The 27,484-nt window shown below is 45.4% G+C and overlaps 1 protein-coding gene across 3 annotated transcripts in view; it reads left to right on the top strand.

The window, feature by feature from the left end:
• The window catches only part of DDR2 (discoidin domain receptor tyrosine kinase 2), a 1,082,289-nt gene that overhangs the window by 284,460 nt on the left and 770,345 nt on the right, over positions 1-27,484 (top strand). For all 3 annotated transcript variants that reach the window (XM_073643022.1, XM_073643023.1, XM_073643021.1), the window contains one exon: positions 1,833-1,935. In XM_073643022.1, coding sequence (XP_073499123.1) covers positions 1,856-1,935 — 80 coding nt within the window. In that variant the 5' untranslated portion in view covers positions 1,833-1,855. The remainder of the gene's footprint in view (positions 1-1,832; positions 1,936-27,484) is intronic.

Here is a 27,484-nt window from a genome sequence, read left to right as displayed (position 1 = left end):
AGCAGAAGAAACTTGTTTGGGCTAAAGAACACAAGGAATGGACATTAGACCAGTGGAAATCTGTGCTTTGGTCTGATGAGTCCAATTTGAGATCTTTGGTTCCAACCACCATGTCTTTGTGCGACGCAGAAAAGGTGAACGGATGGACTCTACATGCCTGGTTCCCACCGTGAAGCATGGAGGAGGAGGTGTGATGGTGTGGGGCTGCTTTGCTGGTGACACTGTTGGGGATTTATTCAAAATTGAAGGCATACAGAATCAGCATGGCTACCACAGCATCTTGCAGCGGCATGCTATTCCATCCGGTTTGCGTTTAGTTGGACCATCATTTATTTTTCAACAGGACAATGACCCCAAACACACCTCCAGGCTGTGTAAGGGCTATTTGACCAAGAGGGAGAGAGATGGGGTGCTACGCCAGATGACCTGGCCTCCACAGTCACCAGACCTGAACCCAATTGAGATGGTTTGGGGTGAGCTGGACCGCAGAATGAAGGCAAAAGGGTCAACAAGTGCTAAGCATCTCTGGGAACTCCTTCAAGATTGTTTGAAGACAATTTCCAGTGACTACCTCTTGAAGCTCATCAAAAGAATGCCGAGAGTGTGCAAAGCAGTCATCAAAGCAAAAGGTGGCTACTTTGAAGAACCTAGAATATAAGACATATTTTCAGTTGTTTCACACTTTTTTGTTAAGTATATAATTCCACTTGTGTTAATTCATAGTTTTGATGCCTTCAGTGTGAATGTACAATTTTCATAGTCATGAAAATACAGAAAATCTTTAAATGAGAAGGTGTGTCCAAACCTTTGGTCTGTACTGTAAATCCAAGCAAACGTCATGGATTTATATACTGTGACCGAAAGAATGGTAAAAAATAAAAAAATAAACATATACTTACCTTCTGATGGCCCCCGGAGTCTTGCTTCCCTCCATCCTGGCTGCTGGCAGCGGTACACTGAAGGACATGCCGACGTCAGCATCGCGTGACCCGTCACATGACTATGATGTCAGCGCAGGTCCTTCGGTCCATCGCGATCTGCCGGCATGAAAGGACGAGTGCAGCGGGGGCCGCCAGAAGGTGAATATAATCTTTATTTTTTATTTTATTCTTTTTTTCACAGTTTCTATGGTACCCGGGTCCGAAGGAGAGTCTCCTCTCCTCTAGACCTGGGTACCATCTGCACATTGGAATGCTTGGATTCCACATGTACTGATCCAGTGATGCGGAATCCAAGTGTTCCAATGCAAGTCAATGGCGGCGAAAACGCAGCACTTCCGCAAAATAATTGGTAGTGCTGCGTTTTTTTCCGCAATGATAATCCGCAGCGGAAATTTCCTCAGCATGTGCACAGCACATGTGGATTATCATTGGGGAACATGGCAGGCCTTCTACCATGCGTTTTTTAAGCATTTCTGCAGAGTTTTTGCCGCTGCGGAAACGCTTAAAAAACGCATCTTGGGCACACAGCCTTAAAATGCATCTAAAAAATGCACTCAAAAATGCAATAAAAATGCAAGTAACTTAATTTATCTACTTGGTCCAGCAATGCAGTAGAAAATCTGTGACATCAAAAACGCACCAAATACTCATCATGGGAATTTAGCTTCAAAATTATGATTTGCAATATTAAAACTGCAACCAAAAAAGACAAACAGGAGTTTTAGGTTAGATTTTTTAATACACACAACATTGTCTAAACAGCATTATATAACAAAGTCCATATATAAGAATAAATATTTGATCGGTACACTATCTTTATTTAACAGATAGCAGCATACAGAAGTGTATAATGTACTGCACTTGAGTTTTTAACATTTCTTTTATTTCCAGCGGTTTGCCGTTATCCATTGGGCATGACTGGAAGACAAATTCCAGATGAAGACATTAGTGCATCCAGTCAGTGGTCAGAATCGACTGCAGCCAAATATGGGAGGTAACTATTTTATTCACTTCACGCTTCATTAACTCCTATCGGTCTTCAGGATATTTAGGAAAAATGTGTTTTCAAACTGTTAGTTGTTGATAATAGTTGTCTATAATTTACAATCATGTCCACTTCATTACCTCTAAATCTGTTGTTATCACTTATACTTTGCCCCAAAACAACTGCAATCCCACAAAATGTTGGATATCAGTTGTAATGTTCTACTATTGAATGCAGGTTCGAACTGAGGTATCTGGAGCCTACAGGAGGAATCGACTCTAGGGCCCCACACTACAATTATATGCAAATACCTGTTAACCATTATAGGGCAGCATCAACTGTAAAATACAGATGACTCCTTCACAATTACTGCGCGCCACCATTACTGGGATGTACAATTATGGTAGTTTGCATTAAAAGGGGTACCTTTGTGAAAAAAAGTTATCACTAATCCACAGGATTCACAGGATAGGAGATAACGTATTTATCGGTGGAATCCGATCATTGGACTGATTGGAAGAATGGGGAACGTTTATCCCTGAGAGGGAAGTCTTATTCCCATTTGAAAATGGTGTGGCAGGTGGGATGTATGAGCACAGCTCCATTCATCCTCTATGGGGATTCAAGAAAAAGTCAAGTGCAGCGCTCGCAGCCACTTGAATGAATGAATCAGTGGTTGAGTTAAACATGAGCTCCATTTTAATGGGGATAAAAGTTCCACATTCTGCCGATCGAAGCAGGTCCCAGCAGTCGGACCCCCACCAATCAATAAGTTATCACTTATCATGATTACTTGTTTTCATTGGAGAACCCCTGAAAGTGCATCTTTGCTACTGTGTAACAGTATATTGCATGAGAGGGAGGGGTTAAACTTCCAATTATTTAATCTCCAATGGAAATAAAGAATCTTCTCCTTATTGATATCAGACAGAACAAGTTATTACCATTCACAACACAATCCACTATACCAAGACCAATAACATCACATGCAAGGGAGAAATATCACCACAGAATGACCAGCATACATATTACCACCTCATGGTGACCGAATAATACTACATACTAGGGACAAATACCACCACACCATGACCAGATCACACATTACCACCCAAAAGTGACTGAAAAATACCACATACACGGGACAAATACTGCCACACCATGACTAGATATGAGCTAACCTTTAAATGCTCGGTTTGTCCGAACTCGGCAAACTTCCCGATGTTCGCTGAATAATTTGTCAAACAGTTCGACGAACATACCGAAGTCCATTGGATTCAATGGAAGGCAACACCAAACGCATATACAACACCTTCAAATGGTCCCAAAAATCAGCCAAAACAGCTCAAATTAAGGACAAACTACAGAAAAATGGCATCAATTGACCCACAGTATAAATTTTACAGTTATATGAAAAAGTTTGGGCACCCCTATTAATCTTAAGCTTAATGTTTTATAAAAATTGGTGTTTTTGCAACAGCTATTTCAGTTTGATATATGTAATAACTGTTGGACACAATAATGTTTCTGCCTTGAAATGAGGTTTATTGTACTAACAGAAAATGTGCAATCTGCATTCAAACCCCAAGGTTCAGTCCTAGGATCCCTGCTGAGTTCATTGGACATGAGCTCACCTCATGCACGTCACTGACAGCGTGGGAAAATTCTCCTGCACTCACCGCATGCGCAGGAGAATTTTCCCACGCTGTCAGTGACGTGAATGAGGTGAGATGAGTTCTTGGACATGACCTCGGCTCATCTTTATGCCGTCACAGCGAGACACTGAGGAGCGCAAGCATGCCTGCACTTCTCAGTGTCTGCCGCATGGCAAGCTGGATGGCAGCATTCTGCTGCGGTCCAGCCTGTCATGTCAATGTAGCAGAGCTGAAGCTGTCGTGGGAACCATGGAAAGGTAAGGATGATGTTGCTTTATTATTTTACTTTTATTGCAGGAGATCGTTGGCTTCAGCTGGAATGGGCGTGACGGTAAGTATGGTTTAATTTAGAACAATAAAGAATTGTGTGTTTATTTCAATTAAAGGACTTTATTCTGGGTGTTTGTGTTTTTTTTTAACTTTGACTATGGGGTTAGTAATGGGGGTGTCTTAAAGACGCCTCTCCATTACTAACCTGGGCTTGATGTCAGCTGGCATTATAAGCTGACATCAACCCCAACCCTATTACCCCACTGCCACCGCTACAGGGCAGTGGGAAGAGCGAGGCTAAGTGCCAGAATTGGCGCATCCTATGGATGCGCCATTTCTGGGGTGGCTGATGGCTGGTGTTTCTAGCCTGTGAGGGGGCTAATATTCATGGCACCCTTTCTGGGCTATTAATATCAGCCCCCAGCTGTCTGCCTAGGCTTTGCTAGCTATTAAAATAGGGGGGACCCCACGTCAATTTTTTGGGGGTCCCCCATTTTAATAGCTAGTAAAGGCTAGGTATTCAGCTGGGGCCTGATATTAGTAGCCTGGGAAGCTCCGTGGGTATTACCCCCTTCCCAGGCTTCAAACATCTGCCCCAGCCGTCTGCTTAACCTCCGCTAGAGATTAAAATTACGGGGAACCCCACGCCAATTTTTTTTTTTAATAAATCCTTTATTTTAACACTAAATGACAAGTACAGTAATCAACACTATCACTATACTTCTTATATATGTCACTGACATGTTTCTATCTATCTAATCTATGTGTGATGCTCTATTCTTTCTGTTATAAATTGTCGGGTACCGATGCTGAATTGCCGGCCGGCTTTTTTAAAGAGACGGTGCATGAAAACACTATTATTTTTTTTAATAAATCCTTTAACACTAAATGACAAGTACAGTAATCAACACTATCACTATACTTCTTATATATGTGACTGACATGTTTCTATCTATCTAATCTATGTGTGATACTCTATTCTTTCTGTTCTAAATTGTCGGGTACCGGTGTATGCCGCTGCTGACTTGCCGGCTTTTCATGTTTCACTGTGAGCACTGTTCCCATCGATTTGGGCAACCACTGTAATGCCACAACCACCATGGCTGTGGCATTACAGTGAGTGGCAGACAATCCCTGCATGATTGGTGATCTAAATAGCGCCAGACATGCAGGACACGCTTTTGGTGCACGAAAAGTTATCGAACATAACCTCGAACAGCCGAATTTTTTGCAAATCGTTCGTGTTCGTCGAACGACTCGAACACCGCCCAAAACAGCTCGAATTTGAGATTGGCAAACAGTTCTAGTCGAACACCGCTCATCTCTACTCTGCATACAGCTGAATTTTGCCGCCAGAAAATTACAAGCTAAGATGTGGCGTGCTGTATATCATGTTACAAACAGGAAATATTAGATTTTCAAACGTGTAGTCATGAATTGAGCACATTAGAAGCAGTGCACAACAGAGTTCTATGCTGAAATGTGCCCTGCTGTCTTTGTCTGGACCTCACTAATAGCACAAAAAAAATCTGCTGAAAGGTCGATTTCACAGCCCAGCCACACAGGACCCTATCTATCTAAACTATCTGACTTAGTTAGCTAGGTGGCTGCTTCTATCTAAAATCTTTCAGTATCCAGGAGCAGACCAGGAGCATCCTCTCTGAACTGTTATACTAATAAAATGGCTTTAAAACAACATGTCCGCTATTTATATAGAGAGGGTCATGTGATTTCAGCAGCCAATGGCATAAGCCCTTGTGTCTGGACACTGTAGATGGTTCCTGCGCTCTGATTGGCTAGCCGCATTTTGCACACATTACGTTAAGAAAAAAAAATTAGATTACCAGCACGCCGCTCCTCTAACCTCTCTCCACCACCTCCCCTCATCAAACACGTCCATCCAGCTCATCATACAGTACCACTATCCTAGCCAAAGTGCTGAAAATACTGTAGTGGAAACGCAATCATTTGCCGAACTTTTACCGAATTTTGCCGATTTTAAGTAAAAATGCTTGGGTGTCCAATCAGGAATCCGAATGTGCAACATTCGTGCCGAATTTAAAATTGGCGAACGTTTTTTGCTCATCTCTATCCATGCCCAGGCCACATATTACCTCCACATAGTAACTGGATAATACCACATACAAGGGACAAATACTGCCACACTATAACCAGGCCACTTATTACTTCCACATAGTAACTGAATAATACCACATACAAGGGACAAATACAACTATACCATGACCACATATTATCATCACATGGTTCACCCATCCTGGCCCCTTCCTGCAATAATAGATGGATTTCCTAGACATACCCTGCAGCTACAACAGATTGTGACAGCTGTGTCAGCCAATAAAGAAAGCATGGTGGATGGCATATGAAACAGGGCCTCTGCATGTTGCATAAACACTTACACCTGCAGCACACCTGCTGCTGCTAACACAAAAGTCATTATATCAGTAAATTAGAATACTATATGACACCAGCATGAAAAATGTTTTTAAAATCCGAAATGTTGGCCTACTGAAATGTATGTTCAGTAAATGCACTCAATATTTGGTCGGGGCTCCTTTTGCATCAATTACTGCATCAATGTGGCTTGGCATGGAGGCGATCAGCCTGTGGCACTGCTGAGGTGTTATGGAGGACCAGGTTGCTTTGATAGCAGCCTTCAGCTCGTCTACATTGTTGGGTCTGGTGTCTCTCATCTTCCTCTTGACAATACCCCATAGATTCTCTATGGGGTTAAGGTCAGGCGAGTTTGCTGGCCAACAAGCACAGTGATACTGTTGTTTTTAAACCAGGTATTGGTACTTTTGGCAGTGTGAACAGGTGCCAAGTCCTGCTGGATAATGAAATTTCCATCTCCAAAAAGCTTGTCGGCCGAGGGAAGCATGAAGTGCTCTAAAATTTCCTGGTAGACGGCTGCGCTGACTTTGGTCCTAAACCAGCAGATGACATGGATCCCCAAACCATCACTGATTGTGGAAACCGCACACTAGACCTCAACCAGCTTGGAATGTTTGCCTCTCCACTCATCTTCCAGACTCTGGGACCTTGATTTCCAAATTAAAATTGGAACTCTGGGATCTTGGGGAGTGTATCAATGACTGCCTTCTGGACATTTGTCAAGTCAGCAATCTTTCCCATGATTGTGGAGCCTACTGACACAGACTAAGGGACCTTTTTAAACGCATAGGAAGCCTTTGCAGGTGTTTTTTGTTAATTATTTTAATTTACTGAGATAATGACTTTTGTGTTTTCATTGGCTGTAAGCCATAATCATCAACCTTAACAGAAATAAACACTTGGAATAGATCACTCTGTTTGTAATGACTATATAATATATGAGTTTAACTTTTTGTATTGAAGAACTGAAATAAATTAACTTTTTGATGATATTCTAATTTAGTGAGATGCACCTGTATATATGAGGCATTAAATTGATATTTTGGGCAAAATACGCAAGCTCGCAACCCCTGTCAAGGGTCCTCATACTTGCAAGTCCCTACACTAAAATTGAAATCAAAGCCACAGTAAGAGGAATTAGAATTCCCCCAAAAATTCAAGTATTAACACAGCAAAAATGGGGCAGCAGTGTTTACCTGCACAGATCTCAGAACTAATGCACTATCAGGATATAGCAAACCCACATAATAAAGATGGCGGCAGCACAGGTGCAAAATGCTGATGAGACAATCACTCACAACCTACCATTTCATGGAGGGGGTGATTGCTTAGTATTAGGATTGAACACAATAAAGTTTGTATAGGGTGCTGGTCACACACATGTAGTGTACAATGTCTGGCTTACAGCCTACTAGTGACGCCCATACTATTAGATTAGGTGGACTGCCCAGCACTGTATAAGAGCACCCTATGAGGACAGGGGGCTTTGATTTATGGGCCATCTTTTCCACACTTATAATACAAGATTTATTTTATTTCCCCCACAATCAAAATTGTTCTTTAAGACTTTTGTTTTTCTTTGTTACATTTGTAACCTTTCCCCTTTTAGGTTTGTTTAGGTTTGCAATAAGTAATACAAATGCCTTAAAATATTCTCTATCTCATTATTCTGGCATTTGGCAAATATTAAACATTATCGTAATCCTAATTGACCTAAAATGGGAAAGGTTTATTCTGATTTCATGTCAGATATTGAGAAAAACATGGATTTGTGTCTTTTTATATAGTGTATGTAAACTTCTGGTTTCAACTGTATATACAGTGCCTTGTGAAAGTATTTGGCCCCCTTGAACTTTTTGTATAAATGCACCTGCTCTGTGATAGTCTCAGGGTTTTGTTTCAAGTGCAGAGAGCATCATGAAGACCAAGAAACACACCAGGCAGGTCCGAGATACTGTTGTGGCAAAGTTTAAAGCCAGATTTGGATACAAAAAGAGTTCTCAAGTTTTAAGCATCTCAAGGAGCACTGTGCAAGCGATCATATTGAAATGGAAGGAGTATCAGACCACTGCAAATCAACCAAGACCCGGCCGTCCCTCTAAACTTTCATTTCGAACAAGGAGAAGACTGATCAGAGATGCAGCCAAAAGGCCCATGATCACTCTGGATGAACTTCAGAGATCTACAGCTGAGGTGGGAGAGTCTGTCCATAGGACAACAATCAGTCGTACACTGTACAAATCTGGCCTTTATGGAAGAGTGGCAAGAAGAAAGCCATTTCTCAAAGATATCCATAAAAAGTCTTGTTTGAAGTTTGCCACAAGCCACCTGGGAGACACACCAAACATGTGGAATAAGGTGTTCTGGTCAGATGAAACCAAAATCGAACTGTTTGGCCACAATGCAAAATGATATGTTTGGCGTAAAAGCAACACAGCTCATCACCCTCAAAACACCATCCCCACTGTCAAACATGGTGGTGGCAGCATCATGGTTTGGGCCTGCTTTTATTCAGCAGGGACAGGAAGATGGTTAAAATTGATGGGAAGATGGACGGAGCCAAATAAAGGACCATTCTGGAAGAAAACCTGTTGGAGTCTGAAAAAGACCTGAGACTGGGATGAAGATTTATCTTCCAACAAGACAATGATCCCCAACATAAAGCAAAATCTACAATGGAATGGTTCAAAAATAAACGTATCCAGGTGTTAGAATGGCCAAGTCAAAGTCCAGACCTGAATCCAATCGAGAATCTGTGGAAAGAGCTGAAAACTGCTGTTCACAAACGCCCTCCATTCAACCTCCAATGAGCTCGAGCTGTTTTGCAAGGAAGAATAGGAAGAATTTCAGCCTCTCGTTGTGCAAAACTGATAGAGACATATCACAAGCGACTTGCAGCTGTAATTACAGCAAAAGGTGGTGCTACAAAGTATTAACTCAAGGGGGTCGAATAATATTGCATGCCCCACTTTTCAGTTTTTACTTTTTTATATAAGTTTAAAATATTCAATAAATTTCGTTCCACTTCACGATTGTGTCCCACTTGTTGTTGATTCTTCCCCCCAAAATTTGAATTTTATATCTTTATGTTTGAAGCCAGAAATGTGGCAAAAGTTCAAGGGGGCCAAATACTTTCACAAGGCACTGTATATACTGTACATACATACAATAAGCAACCTCAGAATTTAAGCCTGTTCCGGTGAGGTCCCCTGACAGGGTGTCCATCTCACGGGTAAAGTACAAGGTAGCTTGAGGGACCTGTCCAAAGCAAACCCTCTACATAGGCCCTGGGGTGGCTGCAGGGCATGGCGATCCTGAGTTGGACCTCCACTTCTGCCACGCCAGACAGGTTTTTGTTCTGAGGTCACCTAAAGGGGCACTCCAGGGAGTGCAATTATTTACAGCAAACAGTTTTTGGGCTGCACACAGTCCTCAGCCACAAAGTTCTTTATATACCCTTACGGGTAACTAGAGATAACAAGGGAAGTGTCCATATCACTTAAATTGTCCATTAGTAAGGCAAAGCACATATCAAGATATACATACATGAAAATACACAAGACAATACCCCAGGGGCAACTATCTACACTGTCAGAGTTTCCTTCTCTATTCTCTGTATCTGACAGGGGTCTGACCTCGTGTGCTACGTATCGACCTACGTGGTACTGGGATGCGTGAGGCACTAGTATTTGCACTACCTCCCATTCTGTCAGTTCTAAGTGTTGGGGGACTGCAGGGTTGCCTTAGCCTCTCTATGGGACTGGCAAGTATACCATTGGCTGGGCCGTCTTGCTCTGCTCCAACCGGGGATCCTTCTTCCGGGGATTCTTCTTGAGCAGGCTCTTCTGAAGCACCTACAGGTTCTACTTGCTGTGGAGCGTCTTCTGGCTGTTGAAAGAAGTGGATCACAGGTATTATTACTGCTCCTCCTAGTTGAGGCCAATCTGCCAGGAAATCTCCTAAGTCAGTATGGAGTACTACTTCTTTAGGCTCCTCCTGTACGGTGAGAGGCACTTCTTCTTGGGGCTTTAGCAGGTCTGGACACAACTTCAGATGGTCTCTAGATACCGTTGCAGTCGTTATTCCTCCATCTTTGCTAATCAAACAGGTCTTCTTGTTATCAAATCTTAAATTTAACACAGTGTAGGGTTCTCTCTCCCACTGGTCATCAAGTTTGTGGTTTCTCCTTTTCCTTTTTAACACCACTTCTCCTGGTGTGAAGGGTTCTGCGGGCGCTCTTTTATTGTAGTGGGCTTCCTGCTTGTCCCTTAACCGAGTGAGACTGTCTTCGACACAGGCCTGTACTCTTCTGTACTGCTCCTGTCTGGTCATGTCCCAGTCCTCAGTGGACATATCTGCTTCTGGTTCTACTACACCAAGCTCCAGGTCCATGGGCAACTTCCCCGGTCTGGCTCGCATGAGATATGCTGGAGTACAATTGGTGGAACTCACAGGTATGTGGTTGTACAGATCTACCAGGTCAGGTAGTAGGTCTGGCCACTGATTTCTCTCTTCTAGTGGTAAGGTCTTCAGCAGGTCGATGATGATGTTATTCATCTTTTCACAGAGACCGTTGGTTTGGGGGTGGTACGGTGTAGTCCGGATCTTTTTACACCCGTACAGATGCAGAACTCCTTAAACAATTCGGCTTCAAAGGCTGAGCCTTGATCTGTCAGCACCTGCTCTGGGTATCCATGGGGCCTGCAGAAGTACGCCTGAAACGTCTTCGCCGCAGTTTCTGCCGTCAGATCCTTGATGGGTGCGACCACCAGGAACCGGGAGTAGTGATCCACCATGGTCAGGGCATAGGAATATCCTGACCTGCTGGGTGACAGCTTGACATGATCCAGGGCCACGATCTCCAAGGGATGAGTCATCTTGATGGGTTGCAGTGGTGCCTTCTGGCTGCTGTAGTCTTTTCTTCTGAGGCTACAGGGTCCACAATTCCGGCACCACCTCTCAATGGAACTGCCCATTCCTACCCAATAAAACCGACACTTCAGCAGGGTTTCTAGCTTCTTCCAGCCAAAGTGCCCCGCCTGATCGTGGTAGGCTTCCAACACCATCTGGATGTCTGTCTTGGGCACCACTATCTGCCATACCATCTCATGGATTTTGGGGTTGACGTACCTCCGGCACAGTTTCTCTCTATAGATGAACAGCCAGCTCTTCTCATTCCACAGCTGCTTGGCTTGTAGAGATGCGTCCTTCTCCAGGGAGGAACCTTCCTGGGTTATCAGCTCTTTGATACGGCTGACAACCGGGTCGCTGTCATGGGTCTCCTTCCAGCTGTGGTGAGGCAGGGGGTTTAACGTCTTACCGCGATGCCTCCTGGAGGCTCGTTGCTCATGGACCATTCCATTCCGATGAAAGGCAGGTACTTCAATCTCCTCCAGGTCATCCACTTCTTCAGTGTCCGACTGGTGAGGCATCCTGGACAGGGCATCGGCGTTGGCGTTCTTGCGGCCCACCCGGTACTTAATAGTGAATTGGTAATTTGACAGCCGAAGCCATCCATCGTTGCTCCATGGCTCCTAGCTTGGCTGTTTCTAGATGAGTCAAGGGGTTGTTATCAGTGAAGGCAGTGAATTTACTGGAGGCTAGGTAGTGCTTGAACCGCTCAGTGATGGCCCAGACCAGGGCCAGGAACTCCAACTTGAAGCTGCTATAGTTCTCTGGGTTCCTCTCGGTCGGGCGGAGCTTCCTGCTTGCATAGGCGATCACCTTCTCTCAGCCATTCTGCTTCTGACTTAGTACAGCTCCTAATCCTTCATTGCTGGCATCAGTGTACAGCAGGAACAGTTGGCTGTAGTCAGGGTAGGCTAGGATCTCTTCGCCGGTCAGGATCCCCTTCATCTCCTTGAAGGATTCAGCTTGCTCCTTACCCCACTGGAACGGGGGGTTTCTGCCTCTCCCAGACTGTCCTACCAGGAGATCTTGCAAAGGCGCCGCTTTCTTGGTATAGTCCTTCACAAACCTCTGGTTGTTATGATCTGCTACAAGCACTAAGGAAAGAAATGAGATCTGTCCCTACAATAGAACTAAGCTAGATCCCTACGATGTAACGGGGAACCTGATCCTGCGATCAGACCCGCTAAAGTCCTCGGCTAGTCTGTACGAAGACCTATAGATGCCAGGGAGGGATCCCTACAAGAACTAGGGACTGGGATAAAGTTGGACACCTCCTAGCAGAAATTGTAGCAGTAAAAGACAAACATACAACATAGAACATAAAGGTCCGAAGACCTAGCTAAACTGACAGAGAAAGGTAACTAAGCACCAGGCTAGCTTAAGAGTAGAAATTACAATGAAGTCCATCAAGGCCAGGAGGGCGGAGCAGGACTAATTAGGCAAAAAAGGTCATGTAACCAGCAAGATAGAAAAAACCTAACAGGAGAGTTCTAACAGTATCCCCTCTTCTATGAGGATCCTCCGGATCCCCTAGGCCCAGGCTTATCAGGAAACCTCTTGTGAAATGCTCTGACAAGTCTGGAGGCAGAAACATCATCCGCCCTCACCCATGAGTTATCCTCGGGTCCGAAACCCTTCCAAGCGACGAGATACTGCAAACTCCCTCTATACCGTCTAGAATTTAGGATGCGGGAAATTTCGTATTCCCCGTCCTCCACCACCGGAGGAACAGTGGCAGAGGCGTCTCCATCCGACACATAATCTCTTTTCAACAGAGAAACATGAAACACCGGATTAATCTTCCAGGAGGTAGGAACCTCCAACCTAACAGCAGATTGGTTAACTACCTGAAACACCTTAAAGGGCCCTACAAACTTGGGACCCAATTTTTTAGAAGGAATCCTCAACCGCAGATTCTTAGAGGACAACCAAACCATGTCAATAATAGCAAACAAAACCTCTTGCCGTTTCCTATCAAAGTACCTCTTAGATTTTTTGTTAGCCTCCTGAAGATTACCACGCATATCCATCCAAACTCTCTCCAAATCACCGGAAAAACTCTCCTCCTCAGGCACAGCCGATACCAATTTGGAGAATGACCCAAAAGACGGATGTCTCCCAGAACAACAAAAAAAAGGCGAACAACCAGCAGAAGAGGATGTATGGTTGTTAAGAGCAAACTCAGCAAGTGGCAGAAACTCAGACCACCCCTCCTGATTGTCTGCCACAAAACAACGCAAGAACTGCTCAACATCCTGATTCTTCCTTTCTGTCTGGCCATTAGACTCAGGATGATATCCGGATGAAAACGACAAATGAACTCCCAACCTGTCACAAAAAGCACGCCAAAAACGAGCCACGAACTGAGGTCCCCTGTCCGAAACAATGTCAGTAGGAACGCCATGTAGTCTGACAATTTCCTTGACAAAGGCCTTAGCGAGTGTCTTAGCGCAGGGCAGTTTGATGAAAGGAACCAAGTGACACATCTTGCTAAAACGGTCCACGACCACCCAGATGACCGTGAAACCCTCAGAGGGGGGAAGGTCAGTAATAAAGTCCATAGCCAGATGTGTCCAAGGTGCACTAGGAACCTCCAGAGGGCAAAGCAACCCCGCTGCAGGAGTATGTGAAGACTTAGATCTAGCACACACCGTACATTGACGCACCCACTTAATGACTTCCTTCTGCCATCCAGGCCACCAAAAACTGCAACCCACAAGTCTCTTGGTCTCAGACATTCCTGGATGACCTGCCAACCGAGACTCATGACACTCGACAAACAAATCTCTCCTAAAGGTCCTAGGCACAAACAACCTCCCATGGGGAGTGTTAGATGGGGCATTCTCCTGTGCTTTAAGAATCTCATCTTCCAAAACGGAGTCAAAAGCAGCAATCACAACACCTTCTTGTAAAATGCTCTCCTCCTCCTCAGCACCGACCATGGGAGAAAAGCTGCGAGACAAAGCATCAGCTTTAACATTCTTGGTACCCGGGATGTAAGTAACGGAAAAATTAAACCGCGAGAAAAAAAGTGCCCACCTAGCCTGACGGGCATTCAAGCGCTTGGCAGCATCAAGATAGATCAGATTTTTATGATCAGTGAAAACCTGAATGGGAAATTCAGCACCTTCCAAGAGATGACGCCAGTGTTCAAATGCGAGTTTAATAGCCAGCAATTCCCGATTACCAATATCGTAATTAAGTTCAGTCTCAGAAATTTTTTTTTAAAAAAAGGCACAGGGATGTACTCCATCCTTGTTTTTCTGAGACAACACCGCACCCACCCCTACCGAAGAAGCATCAACCTCAACCAAAAACGGCTTAGTCACATCAGGCTGCATAAGGATGGGAGCATAGCTGAACCTCTCCTTTAGAAACACAAAAGCTTCAATGGCCTCAGTAGTCCACTGAACCGCATTAGCACCTTTCTTGGTGAGATCGGTCAGTGGTTTGACAATAATAGAAAATTTTTTAATGAATTTTCTGTAATAATTGGCGAAACCCAAAAACCTCTGTATCGATTTCAAACCAATAGGCCTAGGCCATTCCTGCACAGCTTGAACTTTCACCGGGTCCATCTCAAAGCCCTCGCTGGAGATAATGTAGCCCAAAAAACTAATTCTCTGTACAGCGAACTCACATTTCTCCAGCTTAGCAAAAAGCGAATTGTCAATTAATAACTGTAATACCTCACGTACGCTCCGCCAATGAGACTCCAGATCCGGTGAATAAATCAAAATGTCATCCAAATACACAACCACATTTTTGCCGATCAAAGGTCTAAGGATGTCATTAATAAGATTCTGAAAAAATGCTGGAGCATTGGTAAGACCAAAAGGCATAACCAGATTCTCAAAATGACCCACAGGAGTGTTAAAAGCAGTCTTCCATTCATCACCCTCCTTCATGCGCAACAAATTGTATGCCCCCCGGAGATCAATTTTAGAGAACCACTTGGCCCCCACTAACTGGTTAAACAAATCAGGAATCAATGGCAGTGGGTAAGGATTGCGTACAGTAATTTTATTAATCTCACGAAAATCCAGACAAGGACGTAAACCGCCGTCCTTTTTTTTAACAAAAAAAAATCCAACAGCCACAGGAGACTTGGAAGGCCTAATGTGACCGGCGGCCAAGCTTTTCTGTATGTATTCCTCCAAAGCCTTTCTCTCAGGAATAGTAAGATTAAATAAACGACTTTTAGGAAGAGTCGCTCCAGGGACAAATTCAATGGTACAATCATATTCTCTATGGGGAGGCAAAATTTGTGACTCCTCTTCAGAAAAAACTCTCCAAAAATCCTGAATAGGTACAGGTAATTCCCCTTTTTCCACCACAGCAATACGTCCGTTACAACACTTGTCATAACACTTAGGGCTCCAGGACTTAATTTCATTGGTAGACCAATCCAGTACAGGATTGTGCAGTTTTAACCAGGGCAACCCCAAAACTACTGGAGAAGGCAAATTATTCAATAATACCAAATCCAAATTCTCTTAGTGAACACCATTAATAGTGAGGGGAAATTCACAGACCTTGTGAGTAACACTCTTCAAGGGAGAGCCATCAACAGAAACCACAGCAATAGGGGATGACAAAGGTTTGGGTTTTAATTTAAGTTTTTCCAAGAATCCCCCATCAATCACATTCAGAGTAGAACCACAATCCACAAATACCCGAAATTCAATTAATTCTTCCTGAGCAGCAGTAGTAGCAGAAAGAAATACACCCTTAGTATTTAAACAGGCTATACGGGCGTAACTGACCTTTTTTTTTTTCTTTGTTCATACGAAGCACACAGTCCTTAATAAAATGGTCAGATTTTCCGCAATAAAAGCACAAACCTTCAGAAGACCTGCAGTCTTTTTCCTGAGAGCGGGGTGCCATCGCCCCAATCTCCATCGGCTCTCCAATGTCAGTACAGACCCTCTCAAGACTCGGAGCTGACATGGCAGAGGATTTACACTCATTAACCCTTGCACGCAGTCTCCTGTCCACCCGTATAGCTAATTGCATTGCCTCCTGCAAGTTTCCAGGTGTGGGATAAGCAATCAGCAAATCCTTAACCCTTTCACCTAGCCCCGCAAGAAACAAACTTTTCAAAGCTGAATCGTTCCACCCCACCTGGGCAGACCACCGATGGAAGTGAGAACAATATTTTTCCACATTACCTGATCCCTGTCTCAAACGTCTCAATTCTATGTACCCACTTGAGACATTCATCCAGCTGGATGTGAAGCCATTTACAACCACCCTTTGAGTCCGATCACTAAGCCAGTTATGAATCCACCTAACAGTTGCCTGGTCCATTGCATACTTGGTAATTTTTTCAATAAGGATGGTGTGAGATACTTTGTCAAATGCTTTGCTGAAGTCAAGATATACTATATCTACAGCATTTCCCTGATCCACCCAGTCAGTGATTCTGTCATAGAAGGAAATTAAGTTAGTCTGACATGACTTGTTAGTTACAAACCCATGCTGACTCTGGTTAATCACTTCATTCTTATCCATGTACTTACATACATGTTGTTTAATAATTTGTTCAAAGATCTTTCCTGGTATAGAAGTCAGACTCACCGGCCTATAGTTCCCTGGGTCCACCTTCTTCCCCTTTTTGAAGATAGGAACAACATTTGCTCTTCTCCAGTCTTCTGGGACTTCTCCTGTTCTCCAAGAATTTTCAAAGATTATGGAGAGTGGTTCTAAAATTTCTTCTACGATCTCCTTCAGTACTCTGGGGTGTAATTCATCTGGACCTGGAGACTTGAACTCATTTATGTTAGCTGAATATTCCCTCACAATCTTTCTGTTTACAGATAACTTTGATTCCTCTATTCCTTTAAAAGGACAGTGAAGATCAGTTGATGTTACATTTTCTTTCTGAGAGGGTAAACTGATTAAATTTGCTGATGACACAAAGCTAGGAGGGATAGCTAATACTAGAGAAGAGAGAGAGAGGATTCAAAAAGACCTAAATAAACTGGAGCAGTGGGCAGCAATCAACAGAATGGTTTTTAACAGGGAAAAATGCAAAGTACTACATCTGGGCAATAAAAATGAAAAAAGCATATACAGAATGGGAGGAATAGAGCTAAGCAACAGTACATGTGAAAAAGACTTAGGTATACTAATAGATCATAGACTAAACATGAGTCAACAGTGTGATGCAGCAGCAAAAAAGGCAAATACAATTCTGGGATGTATTAACAGAAGCATATTAGAGATGAGCGTTGTTCTACTCGAACTGTTCGCCAATCTCAAATTCGAGCTGTTTTGGGCGGTGTTCGAGCCGTTCGGCGAACACGAACGATTTGAGAAAAATTCGGCTGTTCGAGGTTATGTTCGATAACTGTTCGTGCACCAAAATCATAACTGGATTTTTTCTCAGTAATGATGAAAATTAATGTTAATACGCAGTTTGAGTGTACAGCGGGGTGGGGGGAGGGGCAGGGGATGGATCTCTGCAGGAACAATGAAGATCTCCATTTTTTTTTCTCTTTCCCGCATTTGCAGTGGGGAGGTGCAATCTGTCAGCCTATCAGCAGTGCACACACGGAGCGAAGTGCTTTTTTTCACACAAGCAAGGGCATGTGTCATTGGCAGTGTATGTCACATGTCCTTGCCCTATAAGACCAAGCCATTTTCCCCGTCGCCACCATTTTCTCACTGCTGCAGCTGCGTGTTAGACGGCACCGCTGTTGCTGTGTGCGCTATACCTTGTTAATTTCAAGCCAATTTTCGCACAAATCTACAGATAGCTTGGGAGTAGGGAATAGTTGTGATTGCAGTCCTTTTAAGGACTAGGTTACAGCATTTCCTACGACTTTTATCAGGCAGGTCTGTGCTCTTAAATAGATAGATTGTGAGAGTAAAGACTAATTGTAATTGGAGTCCTTTTCAGGACTAGGTTACATCAGTTCCTATCAGTTTTTGCCAGGCAGGTCTGTGCCAGTGCTGTGCAAGTTTTTTTCACAGCATTTGGCTGAATCTAGCAAAGCTAATCCTTTTTGGCCTATTGCAGAGTGTGTTAGTCAGTGGAGTAGCCTATCTGTGTTGCAAGATATACCACCTGTGTATAGAATACCAATTTTTTTACTGCACCTAGTGAAGTAAAATCTTTTGGGCATAGCATCATTCTATTAGTCCATCTATACTGACCTCCATCAGGTTGCAAATTGAATATAATTTTTTTCTGCATCTAGCTCTGAAAAAATATTGGGCTTCTAGCTGTGTGTGGGACTTGTTCTATTAATCCATCTATACAGACCTCCATCAGGTTGCAAACTGAATATATTTTTTTCTGCATCTACCTCTGAAAAAATATTGGGCTTCTAGCTGTGTGTGGGACTTGTTCTATTAATCCATCTATACAGACCTCCATCAGATTGCAAACTGAATATATTTTTTTCTGCATCTACCTCTGAAAAAATATTGGGCTTCTAGCTGTGTGTGGGACTTGTTCTATTAATCCATCTATACAGACCTCCATCAGGTTGCAAACTGAATATATTTTTTTCTGCATCTACCTCTGAAAAAATATTGGGCTTCTAGCTGTGTGTGGGACTTGTTGTATTAGTCCATCTATACTGACCTCCATCAGGTTGCAAACTGAATATATTTTTTTCTGCATCTACCTCTGAAAAAATATTGGGCTTCTAGCTGTGTGTGGGACTTGTTCTATTAATCCATCTATACAGACCTCCATCAGGTTGCAAACTGAATATATTTTTTTCTGCATCTACCTCTGAAAGAATATTGGGCTTCTAGCTGTGTGTGGGACTTGTTCTATTAATCCATCTATACAGACCTCCATCAGGTTGCAAACTGAATATATTTTTTTCTGCATCTACCTCTGAAAAAATATTGGGCTTCTAGCTGTGTGTGGGACTTGTTCTATTAATCCATCTATACAGACCTCCATCAGGTTGCAAACTGAATATAATTTTTTTCTGCATCTACCTCTGAAAAAATATTTGGGCTTCTAGCTGTGTGTGGGACTTGTTCTATTAGTCCATCTATACTGACCTCCATAAGGTTGCAAACTGAATATAATTATTTTCTGCATCTAGCACTGAAAAAATATTTGGCCTTCTAGCAGTGTGTGGGACTTGTTCTATTAGTCATCTATACTGACCTCCATCAGGTTGCAAATTCAAAATAATTTTTTGTCTGCATCTACCTCTGAAAAAATATTTGACCTTCTAGCAGTGTGTGGGACTTGTTCTATTAGTCCATCTATACTGACCTCCATCAGGTTGCACACTGAATATAATTTTTTTCTGCATCTAACTCTGAAAAAATATTTGGCCTTCTAGCAGTGTGTGGGTCTCATTGTATTAGGCCATCTATACCAAGCTCCACCAGCTTTTCAATTAATAATAATTTTTCGCTGCATCTAGCCCTGAAAATAATTTTTCTTCCCAATAGTGGTAGCAATAGAAATATGGGGCGCGCTCCTGGCTTACAAAAATATACGCTTCATAACAAAAAACACCAGCTTAGCGCACTGCATTAATAAGATGGCATCATCGTCTCTCCCAGTGCTAGGCCTACTACCCAGGCTAGCATTCCTGTGCCTAAAACACAATGTATGGGTCCGCGCTAGCCACTATGCGAGGGGTCTAAAGCTGCTGCTAACGCTTTATAACAATTCAATTGGCAGATTTTCACAGAGCTCTTCCACAATGCCCACCCATCGGGACAACAGTTGCCCACCTTCCCTATGGGATCTAGTGGCGAATAGCTGATGCCATTAATCAGAGCGTCAGTTGCCCCGTCGACGTGGCAAGCATACGGTAAGGCATGGGAAGAGTGGACACGACTAGTAGCAGGCAGACGGGTTGACCAATGTGAACAAGCCAGATCACAAGTCACCATAGAATTTCTCCACCAGCTAATGATGAGGGCATATCAGGGGCGTCAGCGCAGCGGTGTCTGACCGGAGTAGCATTTCACTTCCAACTACTGAATTGGGGAGATCTGACAAAGATTCATCATCAGACAATCCATAAAAGGGTGGAAAAGGGGTCAGCCAAGTTAGGAGTGTAGACGTCCCGTCCCGTGTCACTAAAACTGATTTCTCACATCATATCCCTAACACCATTAACATGACACTCACAATTTGAAGCAACACTACTGTCTACTGCATTTGTGATCGCCTTCTTCGGGGCGCTATGCATAAGCGAATTAGTCCCTCAATCCAAAATTAGCACCAGTGGAGGCTTATTACACCAGGACGTAGTCATAGGCAATAATGCAATACGTCTACACATACACAAATCGAAAATGGTTCCAGCGGGCAGGGGCACTTGGGTACTTCTACAACCAACAAACGGTACACTGAGTCGGGTAACAATAGTAAAACCATATCTAACCATCAGATCACAAAGTAATTTGTTCCTATCACACATTGATGGGACGCCATTATCAAGATACCAGTTCCAAGCTATATTTAATAAATGCATAACATCGGCAGGGAACCACCCCAAAGATTACGGGACACACTCATTCCGCATAGGCGCGGCCACAGAAGCAGCAAGAGCAGGACTGTCAGAAACGGAAGATCAGAGGATAGAGAGATGGTGATCCACGTGTTTGGCAAGATACATAAGACCGGACTTGTTATCCTAACGTGGTTTGTTTCTTTTACAGGTGACGCTAAGCCAACAGTGTGGGTGATAGGCCACTCGTATATATATTGGGCAGATTAAAGGGCGAAAGTCCGCCCAGGCGGGAGGAAATTAGAGTTTCATAACACATATTTCAACTGGAGAGGTATTAGAGGCCTGCTATGGCCACAGGTACTAATGGAGGTAATCAAGGTAGGGAGAGAGGCAAGATGTCTGGTCATCTTAGTTATACAGGCCGGGGGAAACAACCTAGGTCATCACAAGAGCGCATAACTAATGGCAATAATGAAACTACACACTGAGCGCTTCAGAGAATTTTTCACAAAACTAGCTATAGTATGGTCAGAGATTGTGCCGATAGCGGTATGGCAAGGTGCGCGAGACATCACGGCCATCGAACGGACAAGGCGGGTAATAAATATTCGGATGGCAAAATTTAGAAGAGACAGAGGCGGTGTAGTGGTACGACACCGACAACTGGAAGGAGATAAAGCAGGCCTCATACGGCCCGACGGTGTTCACTTAATGGATATTGGACTGGACATATTCCTGTCAGGACTCCAGGACGGAGTGGAACAAGCGTTAAGAGTGATGGGTGGGGGTCAGAGTCCTGCATACGAGTACGCAGGATCCTCCACGGCCTGGAAATAGAAAGGACATGTTGGAGATTTACACTTGTTGGCCAAGTTGCCGGAGTGGAGACCCAGGGCATGCTGCAACAAGCTGAATTATTTTAGAAAAAAAATGTCTTTCTAATGGAATGAGTATAAAGAGTTAATAAAGCTGTGACCGATCCTCACCCATCCAGTTGTAAGAGTTACATTATTGTATTGTCAAGGAAAGGGGGGCGGTAGGGGGGCTGAGCGTCTGAGTTTGGTTGGGGGTCCCCACAGTCTGCCTAGGCTAGATGCATTTAAAAATTCTTATTAGATACACAGGCGGTGCAGCTTGCTTCGCAGCTGGGCTACTACGCCCAAAGTATTGCCTAGGCTAGATGCAGTTAAAAATTCTACGCTGACTAGCAGACACTGAAGATTTGGAGCAGACCTCTGAGTAAACAGCTCTTCAGACTCAATCATCTGTGTTACCCCAAGCCATAGTGTATGTAGTTTCTTACAGTTAAAAGGGGGGGGGGGGGCGACCCAACCCACCTGGAATTGACGATGCCAACGTCACGTAAGACACAGCAAGGGGACTCCAAAAAGAGTTTCCATTTTTTCCCAAAATTGTGGCACAGACACCACTTAACCCTAGAACGCATACCTGGGGCCTCGCAGTCCCGCCCTGTTAATTGTTTTCTATTTTCTGCAAGATTACTTTAGTTAGAATTTTGAAACTCTAGGTATTCTTCATGTATATAGTTGTTTGTCATTTGAGTTTGAGTTATTCAATGTTATTTGCACACGGGCCTAAAAGGCCCCAGGTATATGAAAGTGTAGATTTTTATGGTCATGCGTTCTAGGGTTAAGTGGCATCAATTGCCCCACAGTTGCTTAAAACGGTTGGTGAGGTGATATTACCAAATCCTCAAGCTTTTAGCCTCCCAAGGATAACACAGGATTAGAAAAGTCCTTGCGAATCCATGATTCATCTTTATGAACGTGAGTCTGTCTACATTCTCAGTGGACAGCCGCGTGCGCTTATCTGTCAGCACACCATCAGCAGCGCTGAACACACGTTCAGAGAGAACACTGGCTGCAGGGCATGACAAGATCTCCAAGGCGTGAGTGGCGAGCTCCGGCCATTTTTCCAGATTGGAATACCAAAATGAGCAAGGGTCCAGTGACACAGTCATGGCTTCGATGTTCACTTGTTCACTTGGAGATACTCCTGCACCATCCTCTCTAGGCATTGACTATGTGTCAGACTTCTTGTCTCCTGTGGCCTTGCAAAGGATGGTCTAAAAAAGTGGTGAAACGATTTCACAAAATTGCTGTTACCAGCAGATACTGTGTTACTGTTACGGTTTGAGTGATGAAGACTCGACAGTCCCGCGGTTGGCAAGTTAGAACTGTGAGATTCACTTCGTGCACCACTGGTGTTTTGTGGAAAAGCACATGTAAGATTCTGCAACAGCGTCTGCAGATACTCCTGCATGCGTCAATCCCTTTTTATGGCAGGAATTATTTCGGCAAATTTACTTTTGTACCGGGGATCTAAGAGTGTGGCAACCCAGTAGTCGGGATTACTTCGAATTCTGCAATCTGAGGGTCATGTTGCAGGTAGTGCAGCAAGAAGGCACTCATGTGTCTTGCGCATCCAGGAGGACCAAGTCCTTGTTGTGTTGGTAGCGAGGTAAGAATCATGCTTCTTTCCTCTGCCCTCTCCCCCCAACCTCGCACAACAGAAATGTGATCAAGGTCTCCCTCATCTGATGAGTCTTCCATGCCCATCGCCAGTTCATCCTCCACTTTTTCCTCGGCTCCTGCACCTTCCTCAACAGTTTGGCTGCTACCATGCGCCCTGTTTAATCCCTCTCCCCCACCCTCCCATGCCTGCCTCCTTGGTGCTGCCAACCGTCTGGACCTTGGAGATGTTATCCCTTCCGCATACGACTCCTCCTCTACTTCCTCCACCACCTCTTGTCCGACCACCTGACTCTGAATTCTGTTTAATGTGTGCTCCAGCATGTAAATCACTGGAATAGTTATGCTGATAATGGCATCGTCGTCAGCACTAAACATCTTCGTCGCCATTTCAAAACTGTGCAGAAAGGTGTGTGGCGCCCCTGAGGGTGCAGTCACCACAGAGTTACTGCATCTCACCCAGAGGTGTGGTATCTCACCCTCAGGTAAGGAAGGCGTATGGCTCGGGACCCTAACACCTGCATCCAACACATACCCGCAGTGGGGTTAGGGCGAGATTGCTCCTAAGGGAGAGCACAGTCCCAGGTCCCTAGCTGGTGGGAGGATCCTATGTAGTGGGTGCTTAGGGGAGCAGCTTAGGGGAGCACATGACAGGGAGAGTATAAATAGGAAGCCATCTTAGAAAGAGCAAGCCAGTCAGAGGAGGAAAAGTGACAGGAGCAGAGGCTCGGCATGAGCTCTGCTCTGGAGGCGGGCCTAGCCTGGGAGGCCCAGGACTAAAGGAGAGAAGAGAGGAGTGGGAGCAGGAAGGCTCCAGGAACCGAAGGGACCCTAGGGCTACGGGCCGTGCAGAAGGCCACCTGTACTCCCGCTGCTACCAGGAGGTAGAGGGGTCAGGCCAGATAAGGGGAACCGGTCCCTCAACTATAGGAGAAACAGCAAGGCTCAACTAGAAACTGGAGGCTGCAGCATTTCATGTACTGCAGGCAAAAGCCCACACCAGTCTCACTAAGAAGGTTGCCACATAGGACCCAGGGGACGGAACACAAGTCGCCCGCCAAGGCCCGAGGATACCGAATAGAAGTGTCACTGGGTGTGAGGTGCAGGGAGAAGGCCAGAGAAAGGACACACAGAAGGGGGTCCTGCTAAGTACTCAGGAGCTATCTGGGGGTGGACTGAGCCCCTCACTGAGTACGCACAGCACGACGGGTGAGATAGCTCTGGTACCTGTAATCTGGACTGCAACAACTGTGAGTAAAGATCTTGGGACTGCATCACACGGACACCACCATCATCCACCCACACTGCCCTGAAGCTACACTCTTCCTGTGGTGAGTAATAATACCATTGCAGCAAAACCACCAGCTTCAGAGGACTGTTCCGCAGCGGCGGCCCCTTTGGCCGCACTCCACAGGTGGCGTAGTCGGACATTATAAAATCCATATATACAAATTACCGTTGGATTGACCGCCCTGGGTCACGGACCGGGTCACCGCCACAGTGACTACAACCCCCAGCGTCTACCGGCCCGCCTCTGGGTACCCCACGGCCCAGGGGGCGCGTCAACTTCATAGGTCCCTGATCTGAGACCACTCCTGCTGTGTGAATTGCCCCACCTCTGGATCTCGTTGGCCCAGGCTATACGTCAGAAACTATTGCACCAGGGCTTGTCGGTGCTGCCACAGTCGCTGCAACATGTGCAGAGTTGAATTCCACCGTGTCGGCACATCGCATTTCAGCCGGTGAACTGGCAGGCCCAACGACTTCTGTAGAGATGTAAGTCGTTGAGCTGCGGGATGCGAACGGCGGAAGTGAGCACACAGCGACCGTGCCCTCTGCAGAAGGCCATCTAGTCTGGGATAGTGGGCTAAAAATTTATGGACAACCAGGTTCAACACGTGAGCCATACAAGGCACGTGTGTAACATTGCCCCGGCGAAGGGCCGCACCCAGGTTTGCAGCATTGTCGCACACGGCCTTCCCTGGTTGCAGGTCCAGTGGAGACAATCATTCATGAAACTGGGTCTCCAGAGCTGACCACAAGTCCTCAGCTGTGTGACTCACATTTCCCAGACATTTCAAAGTAAACACTGATGCCGTTGAGCCCTGCTGCCAGCATAGTAAGGAGGTGCGCAGTTAGAAAGCAGGTAGTATTACCAGACAGGCTTTGGGTGCAGGTGGAGGACCGAGAGGAGGTTGAGGAGGCAGAAGCAGTGGAGGAACTTCTAGATAAAGAGGATTGACGTACAACTCGCGGGGACGGCAAGACTTGGACAGCAGCCCCTTGTCCTGCTGTCACCATAGTTACCCAGTGCCCTGTCAGCGACATGTAACGCCCCTGTCCATGCCTACTCGTCCAAGTGTCTGTGGTGAAATGCACCCTGTCACACACAGAGTTTCTCAAAGAAGCGGTGATGTTGTGTGCGACATGCTGGTGGAGCGCAGGCACACCTTTCTTTGAGAAGTAGTGCCGACTGGGCATCTGGTACTGGGGCACTGCGACGGACATAAGGTCTCAAAAATCCACTGTGTCCTCCAGGCGGAAAGGCAGCATTTCTGTAGCCAACAGCTTGCAGATGGTGAAATTCAACCTCTTAGCTTTCTCATGGCCAGGAGGAAATCGTCTTTTACTTGTCCACATCTGAGGGACCGAGGGCTGGCTGTTGTGCTTTGACGGGGTTGAGTAGGGTGTCCCTGGCAAACTGCCGGTCTGTGAGGAAGATGCAGGCGGACATGTTAGGTTGCCTTGATCCAAAGGTGGTGCTCTCGATGTCAGAGAGCTCTCAACATCAGCAGGTGTTTCCACTTCCCAATGAACTGACGACCTGCCAATCACACTGGCTGTTGCAGGTAAAGAGGTGGCAGGTCTGCGTCCAAAAACATGTGTGACTGCTGTCCCCCCAGTCACAGAGGATGAAGAGGCCGCGGATGCACAAGATGGGGCAGACGGTGGTTGGCCCAGCCTGCTAGGCCGCATTGTAGCACAGTGAGCTTCCCACTGCAACTTATGCTTCATATCCATGTGACGGTACATGCATGAAGTACTCAAACTATGGATTCTTTGGCCTCTACTTAGCTTTTGGTGACAAATATTACAGATAACACGAGTTGGGTCATCCTTATCGATCTGAATAAATGCCCAGGCTATGCAAGGCTTAGAGCCCATGCGACCTGAAGAGCCACTACGACTTGTGGTCAGAGGCGGAGTTGTGGTTGAGGATGCAGTTGTTGACGTGCTTCCAGTACTCCGTCTCTGTCCAGGAAGGCGCAACCTAACCTCGTCGTCAATAGCATCTGTGACGCCCCGCTGCGCTTGGTATCACAGATCCTAGAAGAGTGTATTGATGGAATCCTCCACAAGAGGCCCCCATAAACATTCACACATCTCCACCTTCCACCTCAGACCAGCAGAGGGAGCCCGTTAGGGATATAAATAGGGAAGGTGGAGCTAGGCAGTTCAGTTCCTCTGAAGAGTTCCTGCAGTAGAGAAGCCTAAGAGAGGTCAGTCTGCAGTGGAGCTCAGTCTAGTCTAGAGAACTCAGTTAATAGTTCAGCAGTGGAGAACGAGGCTCCTGCTAGCTAGATTCAGGGAGCCCAGATAGAGCTTAAGGTGTGCCGGCCTCATAAGATCGGTGAAGCGTGGCAAGCTGCCGTTAGTGTGTATAGCCTATTGAGGGCCCGAGTAGGCCGAAGGCGAGTGGCGAGTTAGTACATAAGGGGCAGAGGAGCTTAACCAGCTCACCCCGAAGCATTTACCGGACACCGGATCCGAGCTTACCGGGATCTCTATGACCCAGTAAGGCATAACCGGAATCCCTGGAGAACTACAAGTCCCAGGATCGCTAAGGTGCTGATACGTAACAGAGCCAGGAGACGCTTAGGTCCCGCATACTGGGAGCGTGAACTTCAAGAGAAGGCCCTACCACAAGGTCAGCCAGCGCAGGACAGAGACAAAGTTAGGCCTAGCTCCAGGCAGGTCAGAAACTTACTGCGCAGAGGCAAGAAACAGGAGGCCCTACACCCGCTCATTGGGGAGGATCCTGATATGCACCCTTCACCCTACAGCGCTCCAGGATGTGCCTGAATTTCCTCCAGTAAAAGGTACTGAAGTGACTACCGTGTCTGTTTCCGTTCTTGCTCTGACCCAGCTGGGTCTCGCCTGTCCTGCATTCCCCCTGCATACGCTGCCCTGAGACCTAGCTCCACCTGTGGGGAGCTATACCATCGAGCTGCCTTATCACGGGCCTCAGTGGACTGCTGCAGCGCTGGTGCTTCTCACCAGATACCACAGGTGGTGTCACAAACTCTTATAAAATTAACAATTATCCACCCTTTTAAAGAGTGACCCCAGGGTACGGGCCAGGGAGCCGACCACC

The sequence above is a fragment of the Phyllobates terribilis genome, unplaced genomic scaffold, assembly GCF_046119375.1.
Source record: "Phyllobates terribilis strain yellow unplaced genomic scaffold, ASM4611937v1 Scaffold_8__6_contigs__length_399053987, whole genome shotgun sequence".
NCBI lineage: Eukaryota > Metazoa > Chordata > Amphibia > Anura > Dendrobatidae > Phyllobates > Phyllobates terribilis.
Note: the sequence above shows the minus strand (reverse complement) of the source record. Positions and strands in the feature narration are given on the sequence as shown.